At 41.1% G+C, this 14,221-nt stretch overlaps 2 protein-coding genes across 3 annotated transcripts in view; both read left to right on the top strand.

The window, feature by feature from the left end:
- The first annotated feature begins 3,689 nt into the window (after positions 1–3,689).
- On the top strand, positions 3,690–5,085 carry LOC105270275 (gibberellin-regulated protein 14). Its single transcript, XM_011311108.1, has 2 exons — positions 3,690–3,853; positions 3,950–5,085. The coding sequence occupies exons 1-2, from the start codon at positions 3,818–3,820 to the stop codon at positions 5,045–5,047; spliced, it is 1,134 nt and encodes a 377-aa protein (XP_011309410.1). The 5' UTR covers positions 3,690–3,817; the 3' UTR covers positions 5,048–5,085.
- A 2,009-nt stretch (positions 5,086–7,094) lies between these two features.
- LOC105270276 (homeobox protein SIX1) overlaps positions 7,095–14,221 on the top strand; it is a 10,152-nt gene continuing 3,025 nt past the window's right edge. Inside the window, exons 1-3 of one of the 2 annotated variants that reach the window (XM_011311110.1) lie at positions 7,095–8,364; positions 8,995–9,256; positions 9,342–9,576. In XM_011311110.1, the coding sequence (XP_011309412.1) occupies positions 8,080–8,364; positions 8,995–9,256; positions 9,342–9,576 (782 nt within the window). In that variant the 5' untranslated portion in view covers positions 7,095–8,079. Of the gene's footprint in view, positions 8,365–8,973; positions 9,257–9,341; positions 9,577–14,221 lie in introns of both variants that reach the window. The other variant, XM_011311109.1, reaches the window with a different exon arrangement.

Raw genomic sequence — 14,221 nt, 5'->3', positions numbered from 1 at the left:
CCCGTCCCTATCTGGCATCGCGTTTTATCCTTACCTCATCAAAACAATTTCCACATTCTCCTCCAGTATTTGTTTTAATTTTTTTTTTTTTCCTTTTTCTTTTCAACTCTCATCCTCACGAGCATGTGAACAAATTAGTGACTCTGAAACCAGTGTCAGCATGTACCTTCGTGTGTGGGTGTATCGGGTACATTCAATAACTAACTCGATTCATCGTGCGTGGGCCAACGTTCGCGTGATCATTTTGCATCGGTTTATTCCTTTTCTAATTTCTTTTTATTTGTCCACGTGTTCTCCATTCTTTCTCCCTCCCTCCCCACCCCCCTCCCTACCCCTCTCCCCATTTCAAATACACGATTAGAAAATTAATGGGAAATATTCACCGGCTATTTTCGAAGAAATTCATTACTGTTATCAGTTGATTGATAATGTGATCAATGCAATCAATAAAAAAAACTCTAAAATTATTGAAATCTCATAAAATCAAATGAATAATTTCAATAATTTCAATAATTTCAATAATTTCAATAATTTCAATAATTTCAATAATTTCAATAATTTCAATAATTTCAATAATTTCATTGAATTTATTTTCTGAAATCGCGTAAAATCGACAAATCGGCAAATCGGTGTTATTGAATTTCTGAGTGAACAGCCCCACGATTATTTCACCGAAATTTCTTTCTGTTCGTGTATCAATGGATTTTTTTTCAACGACCATTTGTTGTGGTGGGTGGTTCTTTTTATTTATTTATTTATTTATTTTTTCGAGTGTGGGAGTCACGGGGTGGGCCACCTGTCCAAGCTTGGTATGCACCGATAGCATCAAAGAAGAGGAACCAAACGGGTAACGAACGCTCAGCCGCTGAGCAAAGACAAGGGCGGTAACTCACACCAGACAAATTATAGACCGGTCCTCTGGCACCTCACACATTTAAATATCGTGTGCGTGTCCCGATGGTACCTTTTTCAGACTTGAGAAAAAATATTCTCAGACCGGTCAACATGCAATGGACGCAATGCCACGTTAAGAAATTCTTCTTTATTTTTCATTTATATTTTTTCACTATCACCAACGTAAATCATCCCTTGAAAAATTACGCCTGAATTGGGAAGGGGGAATTCGTAGCCCCTGGGGCCGCGGTGAAATGCTCAACGCGAATTAACCCCCAATCAGGATTTTTTTTTTTACCAATAGTTATAGTATAGTTTACAATTATCAATTTATCAGGATAAAAAGTTATGACGTTTGTTTATGCTGGGGGTTGAGAAGTTAGATTAGATATCGCGGTAGGTAGAAACGTAGGAAACATAGCCGTTCCCCACTGGCCACATTCGCAGAACTCTAGCCGAGTTCTCGGTAAGAGAGACCAGAAGTTATACATACGATAATCAGGGAAGAGAGTAGAGACAAATGAGCCCCAGGTACCCACACACGACTGCGTTTAATCAAACATTTTTTTTTCATAGCCTGATAGAAAGGGGAAAATTTTGCCACCCCCATCAGTAAACTACACTCGATCATGCCATCTCCAGATCGATACCATCACCTGCCATCTTTCCATTTCAATTCATCATCATAAATAATTATTAATAATCATTAATAATCGATTTAAAATGAATAATTATTGGATCAGATGGCCAGACCTACAGACTTGAAATAATTTTGAAAAATAATTTCAACTTCTGGCCGATTGATTTCAAAGTATTGCAGTACAATACGTAAAAACGTCGAAAGGACATGCAGCAAAATGATTGAATTCCCGAGTACGAAATGCTGCAAAACTGGATAATGGAAACACCTACAACAAACGCGTGACCGAGGCCCCATCCCCTGTTATTCCCCCAGTGGAACGTCTATATGGAAGCCGTCTGCGGGACATGGATGCTAACACCGCGCCGATATCGGGTTACTAACGTCATCGGTTCCGGCGTACAAACTAACACACGAGAATATATCCCAGTCTGCCATTGGGGGGGAGAAGCACCCAAAAAGCCACAGTCTGCAACCACCAGCTACATCCCTTCAGCCCTCACCATAAGAGAAAGAAATAACAACCTTTACAACTGATATAAACATTAATTATCCCTCAAAAATGAGAATTAAAACAATACCGATAAAAAGAGATGATAAAAAATTTTGAGGAAAACCTATTGCACCTATTCCACCTATTCCACCTATTCCACCTATTGCATAAATTAATATAATTCCCAAAATAATTAAACTTTTACCGGAAAGATAAAACCTATTAACTGGAATTACTCACATATTTACAACAGTTGGGTCAACGATTTATTAAACTGGTGGTAAAATCATGGTGAATGCATCTAGAAATCCAGTCACCAACTGAGAAATAACCGATGGAATTCATGGATAAGATAAATTCCCATTGAAAGAACAGAAAGTCCGAGATCACAACGGTGAGATATAATTTTCAACGCGTTGGATATTGGGCATTATTACCAAGATTATAGACAGCGCATTGTTACCCATCAAGTGGAAATTTGAGGTGACAATATCTCGAGTGGATTAATTCCCGTGTATATTGAATGATACGTTATTATTCCCTTGTGACAAGGGTGAATTTTTTCCTCCCTTCCCCCCCCTCTCTATCTCTTTTTTCCCCTTCCCTTTTTTGGATACGAGCGATACCCCCTGGTGAGGGGATAAATTTGTGGTGAAGAAAACTCGGAAGTCACTTACCACTCTTCTCAATTTCCAGCTCTGCTCTTTGTTGTGTGGGAATCCAGAGGGGAGTGCAGAGATGATCTCATTACCACTGGAGATGCCATATCGACTCCCTGAGGACAAAAAAAATTCACCACCGGTTACAAAAAAATGTACCCTCTGCTAAAAAAAATTTTTATCAATAATTTCAATTCAATAACCACAAGATTCAGTTTAAAATTCATCAAATCATGGATCACTGGCATAAAAATAAAAATTCCCATCAATTAATAATATATAATAACCACCAAATATCTCATATAATCATCAGATAAATACGGGAATTTGACAAAATTAATTTTTGTTTAAATTCCCTAATTTTTCAATTCCGTGTTTTCACTTCGTGTTTTATTAAAGAACAACTGGCTAGAGTCAATATTGATCCAGTGAAATAATCAAAATCAATTGTAGGAACGAATAAACGATGAATACCAAACAGAAATTATTCCCTTTGATTTTCCCTTTGATTTTTCCGAAAAACCCTCAACAATTAAAAACCCATAAAACCCCCTTGACACCCCCTTGAAACCTCACCACCCCCCAGCGCCATTATCCCACCCCATCAATCAGTCAATCACTCAAATTTCCATTCAATTAAGAATATAAAATAATCACCAAATATCTCCTATAATCATCAGAAAAATACGGGAATTTGTCAAAATTAATTTTAGTTTAAATTCCCCAATTTTTGAATTCCGTGTTTTCATTTCATCTTTTATGTTTGCAACTTGCAAGATGCTGTGAATCTCATTGAAATTGAGAGATGGTTATACAAATGGCAGTCGCATACGGGGCGAGAGGGAATAAAAATAATAATAAAAATAAAAAAAATGGCTCGAGTATATTCGCATTGGTCCGTGGTTTCCATGGATGCCTGACGAGGTAGAGGGATCGATCTCGTCGAGTCTTCCGAGCATGCTCCAACACCCGTCACGATTCCCATGCTTTTGTTACCCCGCATTATTTTGTTTTATCATCCATTTTAAATTAACCTGACTGTCACATTGCCACCATTTCGATCCGAAATTATTCGTGAATACCCCGATGCCCCGATCTCTCCGATAGTGAAAAAAGAGAACAACTACCGAGATGTTTAGATCCCTGAGAAAATTCTGCAGACTTCAGGTGCGATTTAATCCGAATTTTCAATAAAAATTTAATAAATACTATTGATTTGAGTCTGAGCTTTTTTCAAATGTCTTTTTTATTTTAAAATAATAGAAAAGTCTCCGAAATCTGAAGCTCCACACGTCAATTTCTACGCCCCAGACGTGGAATCATTTCCAATTTCTGAAAGCGAAGAGAAATTCCCCGTTGAAGACCTCCGAGAAATTGCAGAAGGTCTCAGAGGCAGTGACCATCACACCAGGAAAACCGAAATCACCGCCCCCAGGACTGTCCCTCCTGCCGAATGCGCCAGGTTCTCAACAATCAAAAATTCCGCGAAGTCGTGTATTTTACTCAACCTGTTCCGACAAACCACCAAAGCCCCCAAAGAAATCCGATTGCACGCCAAAGCCGAAGAAGTCGTCGTGCAGTGAAAAATCCTACGAGAAATTATGCCCTGACTTGAAGGATCCGGCCTCGTGCAGTACAAATAAACCCAAGTGCCCTGAGAAATGTCCAAAGCCCCCAAGTAACACATCAGCCTGTTCAAAACCAAAACCCAAGCCAAAACCGTGTGCACAGCCTGTGGAAAAATCAAAGTGCTCAAAGCCACCGCTAAAATCCTGTCCACAGCCCCCAAAACCCTGCCCCAAACCCGAAGAGAAATCAAAATGCTCAAAACCCCCACCAAAACCCTGTCCCCAACCGGAGCCAAAATCAAAATGCTCAAAGCCTCCAGCAAAGCCCTCAGGATGTGGAGGAGGCAAGAAACCCCCGCCCTGCTCAAGATCATACTCATCATGTGCAGCTGAACCCGACAAAACCCCCGATCTAACATTTGGTGAACAACAGCGACGGAAAATCGCAGAATTCTGCGCAAAGAGAAAAGGAAACAGTAAAAAAGGGATTGAGATAAAAGATGAAGAGCATTGCGAACAGAGCGAGAGCTTTAGTGACAGAATCAAAAGAGAGAAGGAGGAGACAGCAGAGTGCCTGAAGAACAAAACGGAATTCTCGGAGTTGGGGTACACCAGGATTCACTGCAAGGAGAGCGTCAGGGACATCATATCGAGGGATGCCAAGAAATTCCTGAGGGAAGTTGATCCTTACGGTGAAATTCTTCACCAAAAAGTTGGCAAGGTGTCCTCAGATCAGCCGGAAAAGGCCAGAAACAGAAAGAACAATTGGCTAGAGTCGATATTGATCCAGTGAAATAATCAAAATCAATTGTAGTAACGAATAAACGATGAATACCAAACAGAAAGTATTCCCTTTGATTTTCCCTTTGATTTTTCTGAAAAACCCTCAACAATTAAAAACCCATAAAACCCCCTTGAAACCCCCTTGAAACTCCACCACCCCCCACCATCATTCCACCCCATCAATCACTCAATAAATCAGTAAAATCCCCGAAATAGAGACGTATCACTCCAATAATTCCCGCCCCGTCCATTTACAAGCCGTCAACATTTCAGTTAAGTTTCACGTGAGAGATACCATTGAATTTCCCTTCCATCCTCTATTTTTTTTTATTCCATCCACATCGTGACAATGATGAGGGGGCAATGCGCGGTTCCAACGTACAGCCCAGTTCAACCCTGGATAACCATTGAATAGATTGAAAAAGTTGTGGGGTCAGGACGCAATTACGCGGCCATTCAGGCACACCATGAGGTCCTTCATGGGTATTACAACCCGAGGGGCCACTCGTGTACCTGGCGCCTATGTTTCGTTTGAGGTACCCATAGAGTAGATGACAAGCATACACTCACTGCATGCCGCCACTTATGGGAACGTGATACGTAGTGCTTTTGCGACCGATGTTCTTTTATGGGTTTTTCTGTATATTCCCTCTACCAATGAAGAATACTCTCACCCATTCTCCCCATTGTTGAGCAATGCCACATCCACGCATCCTCCCTTAGATTTTTTATTATCCAGAACAATGGCAATCCTAGATGCTCCTCTCCTGTCATCATTTGTTCTCCTCTTTTAACCAGAAAATATTCGTGATGATGACTTCGACACGACTCCAGTGAATTTCCCACCGGAAGGCAATTCAAAACCCAGTGACATCACCCAATTAATTGCTTCATGATCTGATGATTGGAATGAGAAATTGCCATCCGGAGGATACGAGGGGAGTCTAGAGATTTAGAGGGGAACTACTGGGGACCACATACCGAGTGCTAACTAGTCTGTTTTTGTCTATCTGTTATACGACTAGTTTTCGGAAGCCGTTTGAGACTTTTTCTGGTGAAAGACAACTCAGCGGGGGATTGCCTCATCCCTGTCGCGCCCTTCACCTAATCCAACCGTGAAATACATCAATTATCGATTACTGACTTGACCAATCAGAGCTACCTCCAGGAGAAGTCGTCGTCGACATTGAAAATTCAAATAAAATTTAATGCACGTCGAATTCAACCAAATAATCTTCGACGAATGGAGAAGTCATTAAAATTTCATTAGCTTCACAGAAATATCGTCGCTCTGAGAGGTCAAAAGCGGCATCGGTTAAAGAGACTAGCCAAGGAACTCAGACACGTGGAAACCGAGTGACACCCAGAGCCGTCCCCATGCGGTTCGTCCCGTGTCAATCAAAAATGCTAAAACAAACGAGCAGTCTGTTCCCGAAAAAGGGAGAGAAGGCCTCCTCGAAAAATCTGCCTGGCAGGCATTATTTCCAATAGGAATAACACAACCGACGGCTATTTTCCTAATGCCTGACTTCTGTTGGCGTCTGTAAAAACAATTGACGAAAATCTCAAGTGTCCTTTTTCCATTTATCCCATCAATCCCACAATCCCCAAAACATTATCCCACCAGAGTTTCAAAAATATTGACTCCACCGTCAAAAGACCAATTGAACCTCCAACAATAAATCACCGTCAACCTGATTCAGAACAATCTCCTCGTAATCACCATCATGCTCACTTCATGCAGGATTAACTTCCGTTTAATCACAATGATTTTTTTCATCGATGGGCCCGATCAAGAGGCCCTGATAAAGAAAAATAATATAATCGAGGGCGGGTTCTATACAGAAAGGGATGGAAAAATCATCGTTTATTGGAACGATAGTGTCCAACCAATGGAATAACACAAGCCTCACGATGTATCACGCCCATCAACCAATGGTATACATCACTCTGGTTGCCTGAACAAGGGGTAACGCCCTGACCAATAGGCGAGCACAGGCATTGAATCGAGGAGACCCTGGATTCTGTGGAACCGAGGAGACCAGTCGTCTCGGATGCGTGTGCTGGTGAACATCGTGACAGAGAGTGCGGATAAACGCGAATAAAAATCAACCAAGATCCGTTGATCGTGATCGATACTGATTTGAGTGATGAATCCTCAACATGTTAGTGTTTCAATTATCAGTGATATCTGAATGATGAGTGTGATGTTATTGCTGGTGGAGACTGGCTCGGATAGCCACGACTGCTAATAATAGCTGAGTTGCAGAAGGGAAAAAAAAATAAAGAGAAAGAGCCGAGGGGAATTGATATAAATACCAAATTCCACTGAGAAGAAATACCGGTAGAATATTTTTTTATTAATCCCAACGACGAGTGAAACAAAAAGTGTTTGGAAAGGGGGGGGGTGGTGGGAGGGGGGTCCCCCTCTGGATTTTATAATCCGATGAGAGGAACGCGTAATGGAAGACAATTAAGAAGTGAAAAGGATAAGTTGAATGCTGGGTTAACCGAGAAAAAAAGGATTAGTGGATAATTGAACAAGTGAGGGGATATAAAGTAATTCGAGAGTTATCCCCGGTTCAAACGTAAAAATCCACTTTCAAAGCCAGTGAGGAATAGGCTAAAAATAATTATCAGCAAACGAGACGAGTCTTGGCGAGTCAGCATTTACCGATATTTTTCAAGTGTTGATCGTTTTTTTTTTCTTTCAAAAATCATCTGCTCTACTATAATGTCAACGTTAGGATTAATCTGTGACAATTACTGACACGTGAAGAAGTTTATCCCAGTGTTGATGTGAAAATTCGGATTATTTAATCAAAAAATCGTTTGAATTTCAAATTGAATTGCAACGATGACTTGCTGAGAGCTAATTCATCCGCCACCATTGGATTGATAAAATTGTACATCCAGAATAATAGAATAATAGCGATTGATAATTCGTGATAGTCAAAAAAGGTGTGAGTGATAAACGTGTTGTTAACAGTGGAGGGTGGAGGTAACGGTGTACCAGGGGTCCCAGTAGGCCCCGATGAGGTGATGATGGGCTATAGTGCCACCGGAGCCAGTGGTGCTATGGGTCCATCAACGGGTGCTGATGTGCTTGGCTCAACAGGAGATTACAGCCCCCAAGGTACACCAAATTCCCTAGGTGGTCACAATGCGGGTCCAGTTGATGCTACCGGCCCATACACAACAAGTACAACTGGTCCCACAACCTACAGCCCCCAAGACAGCCCCGCAAGTTCAGCTGGTGGTGGCAATACCAATGGACAATTACCGAGCTTTGGATTCACCCAGGAGCAAGTGGCATGCGTCTGCGAGGTGAGTAATCACAAAAAAAACTCTTCATCTTAACTCAATGATCCGTGTTTGACTCGGTTGTTATAATTATCTCCCAAATTCAATTGAAATTGGGAGCCAATTGAACCACCAAAAATCGATGATTAATCACTAGTCAAATATCCCCAAGGGAATTTCCCACACAAACTCTAAATGAAAGATAAAACCGAACGACGTGCCTGATGAATCAGGCTGCTACGAACGTACGTCGTTCAGCTCCTTGCTTGCATCACATTGGACTTGTCAAAATCATTGTAACGATTTATAATCGATCCGTTATGATTTATTAATGTTGTAATCCGTGTGATGCGAGCGCTAGTTGTCTTGTATGACACATGTACTCAGAGATTTTAAATTCAAATCTGTCATACATTCGTTGAAATATGATCTAGAGCTCTTTAAAGACCATCAACAATGATGTGTACGTCTTTGGATTTGACATCTTCCTCAGAATGATACTGATGATGATTATGGGCATAGTGTCTTCCAAGAGATCGAGATTGTATATACAAGATAAACTAGATTAATAAGGAGAATCCGGGATGAGTTCTGCCGACTAACAGTGTGCCCCCCCTGTCTATCGTCTTCAAGGCGATGGTGTCGTCTGTCCAGGTACTCCAGCAGGCTGGTTCTGTTGAGCGTCTCGGTAGATTTCTGTGGTCATTACCCCAGTGTGCTCGACTCCAACGTCACGAGAGTGTCCTAAAGGCTAAAGCAATCGTTGCATTCCACCGTTGCAACTTCAAACAACTCTACCAGATCCTAGAGAGCAATACATTCAGTCCACACAATCACCCTAAACTCCAGGCACTCTGGCTCAAGGCCCACTACATCGAGGCAGAGAGACTACGTGGTAGAGCACTAGGTGCCGTCGGTTAGTAATCAAATAATTCCACCAATAATTCAATTAATCCATTCCCTTTCCAGCATCCATGATTACGTATACCCTGGATTTACAGGTAAATACCGAGTGAGACGTAAATTTCCACTGCCCCGAACAATTTGGGACGGTGAGGAGACATCCTACTGCTTCAAAGAGAAATCAAGGAGTGTCCTGAGAGAGTGGTACACATCAAATCCTTATCCGTCGCCCAGAGAGAAACGAGAGCTTGCCGAGAGCACAGGCCTCACAACAACCCAAGTCAGCAATTGGTTCAAGAACAGAAGACAGCGTGATAGAGCTGCTGAGCAGAGGTGAGTTACTTTGTCATTTTCACATGCTCCAATCGGCCACCCAGTGAATACTGCATGTGGTGCACATCAGTGAATTCAACCCGTTCCCTCAACAGATCATCAACCGGAAGATCATGTCGAATAGCTTGCGCGTATTCCATCATCGGTTTGAGACCAATCGGCATTTAAATAACGAGAGCGTGAACTCCCGCTGATCCGTGTGTTGTCCCGAAGGTCGTTGCCCCACATCCGATTTTAGAATAACTCCGAAAGCATGCGCGCTAGTATACACCAGACGTGTACAATCCAACACAACGTGACCAATGTCTCCCACGAAGTGCATCGGTCTCATGTAGACTAGCCACGACAGAGTAGAAATAAAACGAGAGAAAATTTAAAACAAAAAAAATAAAAAAACCCAATGAAAACATGATATTGGAGTCCTCTTCGGTTGATTCAAGGAAGCTTCAACATATGTGCGAACTTGTTGTCATTGATACTTTCGTGGAGTTGCATTTCCGGGATGATCATTCATCGCAAACGGACGGAAAACACCAGAGTCGAGATGAATATACAAGGCACCGTGGCCGTTGGCAAAAAGATATCGTCAGCCATTGAGATAGGAAGTGGGAAGCACCACCGTACCCTGAAACGCCACAGGGAATCGTATCGAATTTCTCAAACCATGGCTTCTGTGTATTCCCATGAATAAGTTGAATCTGTATGGCTTTCCCTCTAGCTCAATGTATCATCAATTCGTGATGATTCTGGTCTGTCCATCATCGTGTTAACAAATCATCAACCCTAACAACCATTTTACCTCTAGCTGCATCAAGAAAACAAGTAGATTGACTACGACAACTTCAACTTGAGCGAATTCATGAATTCCAATAGACAGAAAATCTCTTCGACTTTGAAAAAAAATTGGAAGAAAAAAAAAACAAATGTCATTAGCTAACGCGATACCGTGTAATATCCGAGATAAACGATCGTCGAATGCCGACAGGGGGGCGGCTGTAGCCAAGTGCTCCCATGGGGAGAATCCTGGGGGCGTATGTTACAATCCGTAGGCGTTTTGTCGTACAATATAAAACACATCGTTCCAACACCTCTTTCATACAGACAAAACAATGTGAAAGACGCCGAGAGAAAAAAAAAAGGGGGACTAGTGAGAATGAATTCCAGTGCTCAGCGCTTTCTCGCTGATGTCATGAAGTGGTCAGGGTATCAAAATTCTGAGTATTAGATGGCACAGCAACTCAGTTCTTTGTTTTGGTTTCAATTCTCTTATCGATAGCAGCTTCGCTGATAGGTGAGATTGCAGTGGTGAGGACTTGGTTCTTATCTCTGATGATGTGATCATGAGTCATTCGATTAAACTATTAACTTCAGGATCCAGTGACACCGTGATTGCAAAATGCAGATCACTTCACTGGTAGATTCCAACGAGCCCATGAACTCCATGATTTTTTATATGAACTGATAGCAAAGTTGAAACGTCAGACAAGTCGAACTTAATCCTTATCAATTGCTGAAGAGGCACTTGAATATGAAAGAGTAAAAGCGACAGCAGAAGGGAATGATCCACGAGAAAATCGAGAAGAAAATGTCAAAGGATACCGTAAAAATTCGGAATGTCAACCCTGAAGAGTTTAACGTCAACCCATTCATTATCCACCACTAAATTGAGTGGTGGGGTCATGGAAGATAACCTCAAGTACATTCTCCCCCATTCTCCAGGATGACACGAGTCATCGGGAGCCCCGGGAGCACTTCATCCTCAGTACCGAGAAGTTGAAGAGAGAAAAAGAATAAAAAAATGAGTGGAGACTGAAAGAGGGGAATCTAGAATGGCGAGGGTGAATGTGGCAGTAATGGCTCCACTCTTCGTGTGTCAACAAAACATTTACTTCGATATGGCGTACCAAACCAACCCTAAAAAAAACTATACCACCATATTGCCAGTGTGGGCGTGCACAAACATTGAATGCGTGAGGGAGACCCTTTGTTTTCCTTTTTGTTCGTTCCCTTTGTACACGCAGGGACATCGAGAGCATTTTGATGCCCTCTTTATTTCCCAGAAGGAATTCAAAATGGCGGATATATCCAACCATCTTTTTATAAACCGTCGAGGGTTGAATTGAAGATAGAAATTGGGAGCGCTCCTTTTTTTTCGATTCGAGAGAAAAAATTGTATTGACCCTCTGAGAGGGTGCAATTAAAGTAATGAAAAATTAATTTAAAAAATGGTATGAAAATTCAATTTGAGAAATTATTGGGGTGCATTTTTCCCCCGGATTGATCTCTGAGACTTTGGAATCAAATTTGTAAGAATTTTTTGAAAGAATGTGGACCTCTCGGTGGATGAGAGGGAAAATTTTTCGGTGAATATAAAGGGCATGAAGAGCACTTACGCACTCTCACGATCATCTACCGAGTGTCAATATTGGCGCAGCCATACCCTCGTCGAGGCATCCGGTTTGCCTCACCCCCACGGTTCAACCCCCCAGCAGTCGCCATTTGCTTTTCTGACATGCTATTTTTGGACTTTATTTATTTATTTTCTTTTTTTCACCAAAGTTGTGTCTAATCTCCTGGCAATCCGAGACCGCTGCCATTTTTCGTTGAGTTTAACCGTGAATTTCTAGGAAAATGCCGGGATTATCGCGATTATGTCTCAGTTGTCCTAGCAGATCCAGTTTGATTGTCCTTTTACAGTCTCCCTCAGTTGGATCTCAACACGGAAAAATCCTCGGGCTAATTTTTTTCAGGGCAACTCTATCAGGGAATATTCTGACAGACACCGAGCGAAGAAAAAAAAAGAACAAATCCCAGTGCAGAATTACTTTTTTTCATTGAAAATCGCTGCATGCAGCTACAGAGGGCATTCATTCGAGGAACTACGGGATTACGTTGATTCAATTAAACGGGATATCTCAACACTTCAATCTTCAAACTTTGGAATTTTAGAATGAAAAATGAGCTGAAGTGATTCACATTCACAAAAACGAAATCAAATCGAGAAGTCGAATAATATTTCCGTTATATTCCTCATCATGAATTACCATATTACACACGACGGTATAATAATCCTGAACAATTTCCTAAAATTCCACCAAATGAAAAACGCAACTTGAAAATCCACCGAAATATTCCCCAGATGCGAATACCGAGAAAAGCGAAAATAATTGGACAAATTAATTCCTGTTGCGATTGCGCAATGAGTCTCGGTCTCATGTAATGTCTCATAGAAAACGATTAAGACTGCATTAAGTCGAGGCTGTCTGGCACGTATCTAAACAGTCTGGCGCGTCATACCGCGTTTGAGGTCATGATGAAAGTGAGTAAAAATGACGTACGACATTAATTACCGCGGAAACTAGTGGTACCGAGTTAAATATCCACGTGACCACCCAATTTTCACCTTTACACTATCATCACAGCTAATTAATAGAGATAATATCGAATGGAGCTGTTGAAATTGAATGTGAATTTTTCTCGCCCAGTGGGATATCATTCCCACTGAAATCCACGACTGGCTCCTCAAAGAGTGGCAGATCGTTGATGTATGCTTGCACACTTGGTGTCGAGTTACAAACGTGCTCGGTTGGGCTATATTCCTCTTGCCTTACCCTGGGCTATACCACTGGAGTTTTATGGACATAAATATACGGTGGAATTAGACGGGACGCGTGCGCCAACGATACATGTGTATAATGAGCAAGTGGAAGTCCTTCTCGTTAATGAAATTTAAATAAATAAATTAAATTTTTCTATTTCTCCTCCAATTTCGCCCTCTGAAATTCCCGGAATACCCACTACGATTTTTTATCATTAAATTCATCAATTTGGAGAAGATTCACCTCAGAAGATTGGAGATTTATTGAACTTGTAATTAGTTAATTCGAGAAAAAGAAAATATAGATTGTTTTATTTGAGTAGAGAAATGGTGTTTGACGTTTTCGTTGGCAATTGATTTTTTGTTTTTTTTCAATTTTTGAAATAATTCGTCTATTCCTCCAGTGGCAATAGAAAAACAACATCGTAAATACCTATTATAACTAGATGTGGACCCCACAGCGCCACAGGTTTGCAACTAATCCGGATTAAATGGAATTTCGAAACACCGAAAGCGTTTTAACACGATCGCCTTTAGCATTGCCCTTGTAAACGCACGGTATTTATTTTTGAAGCCATTAAAAAAATATGAGGATTGAAAAAATGTTTAAAAATCGAGACCAACTGTGGGTGCACGATAAAGAAATAATCTAGGAAAGATCACGAAATGAAAAGACAAAAATAAAAACAAGTCATCATGAATCAAATGAGAAATAGGGTAATGGAGTGTTTGTGTGAGAATCGACGAGATTTTTCAGTGAAAAAAAGAATTCTGGGAAGCTGTTGATGAAAAAAAAACCTCCGAAAACGATGGAAAAATATGGAGTTTGCAAACATGACTGAGTTTTCGAATGTGTACACGGTAGAATGACTCTTGGAGCATTATTTTAGGCCCGAGGAAAGATGTTGCATACCTACCTATCTACTTATAGAATCAGCTGCCACCCAGCAGCCCTCACCTGCCACCCAAAAACCCGAGAGAATTTTCCTTTTGTCTGAGCCCTCATCAAGCGAAAAAAAAAAATAATATATATATACTCATTACTCC

The sequence above is a fragment of the Fopius arisanus genome, unplaced genomic scaffold (genome assembly GCF_000806365.1).
Source record: "Fopius arisanus strain USDA-PBARC FA_bdor unplaced genomic scaffold, ASM80636v1 scaffold00083, whole genome shotgun sequence".
Classification (NCBI taxonomy): Eukaryota; Metazoa; Arthropoda; class Insecta; order Hymenoptera; family Braconidae; genus Fopius; species Fopius arisanus.
This window is presented reverse-complemented; position numbering and strand designations above follow the sequence as displayed.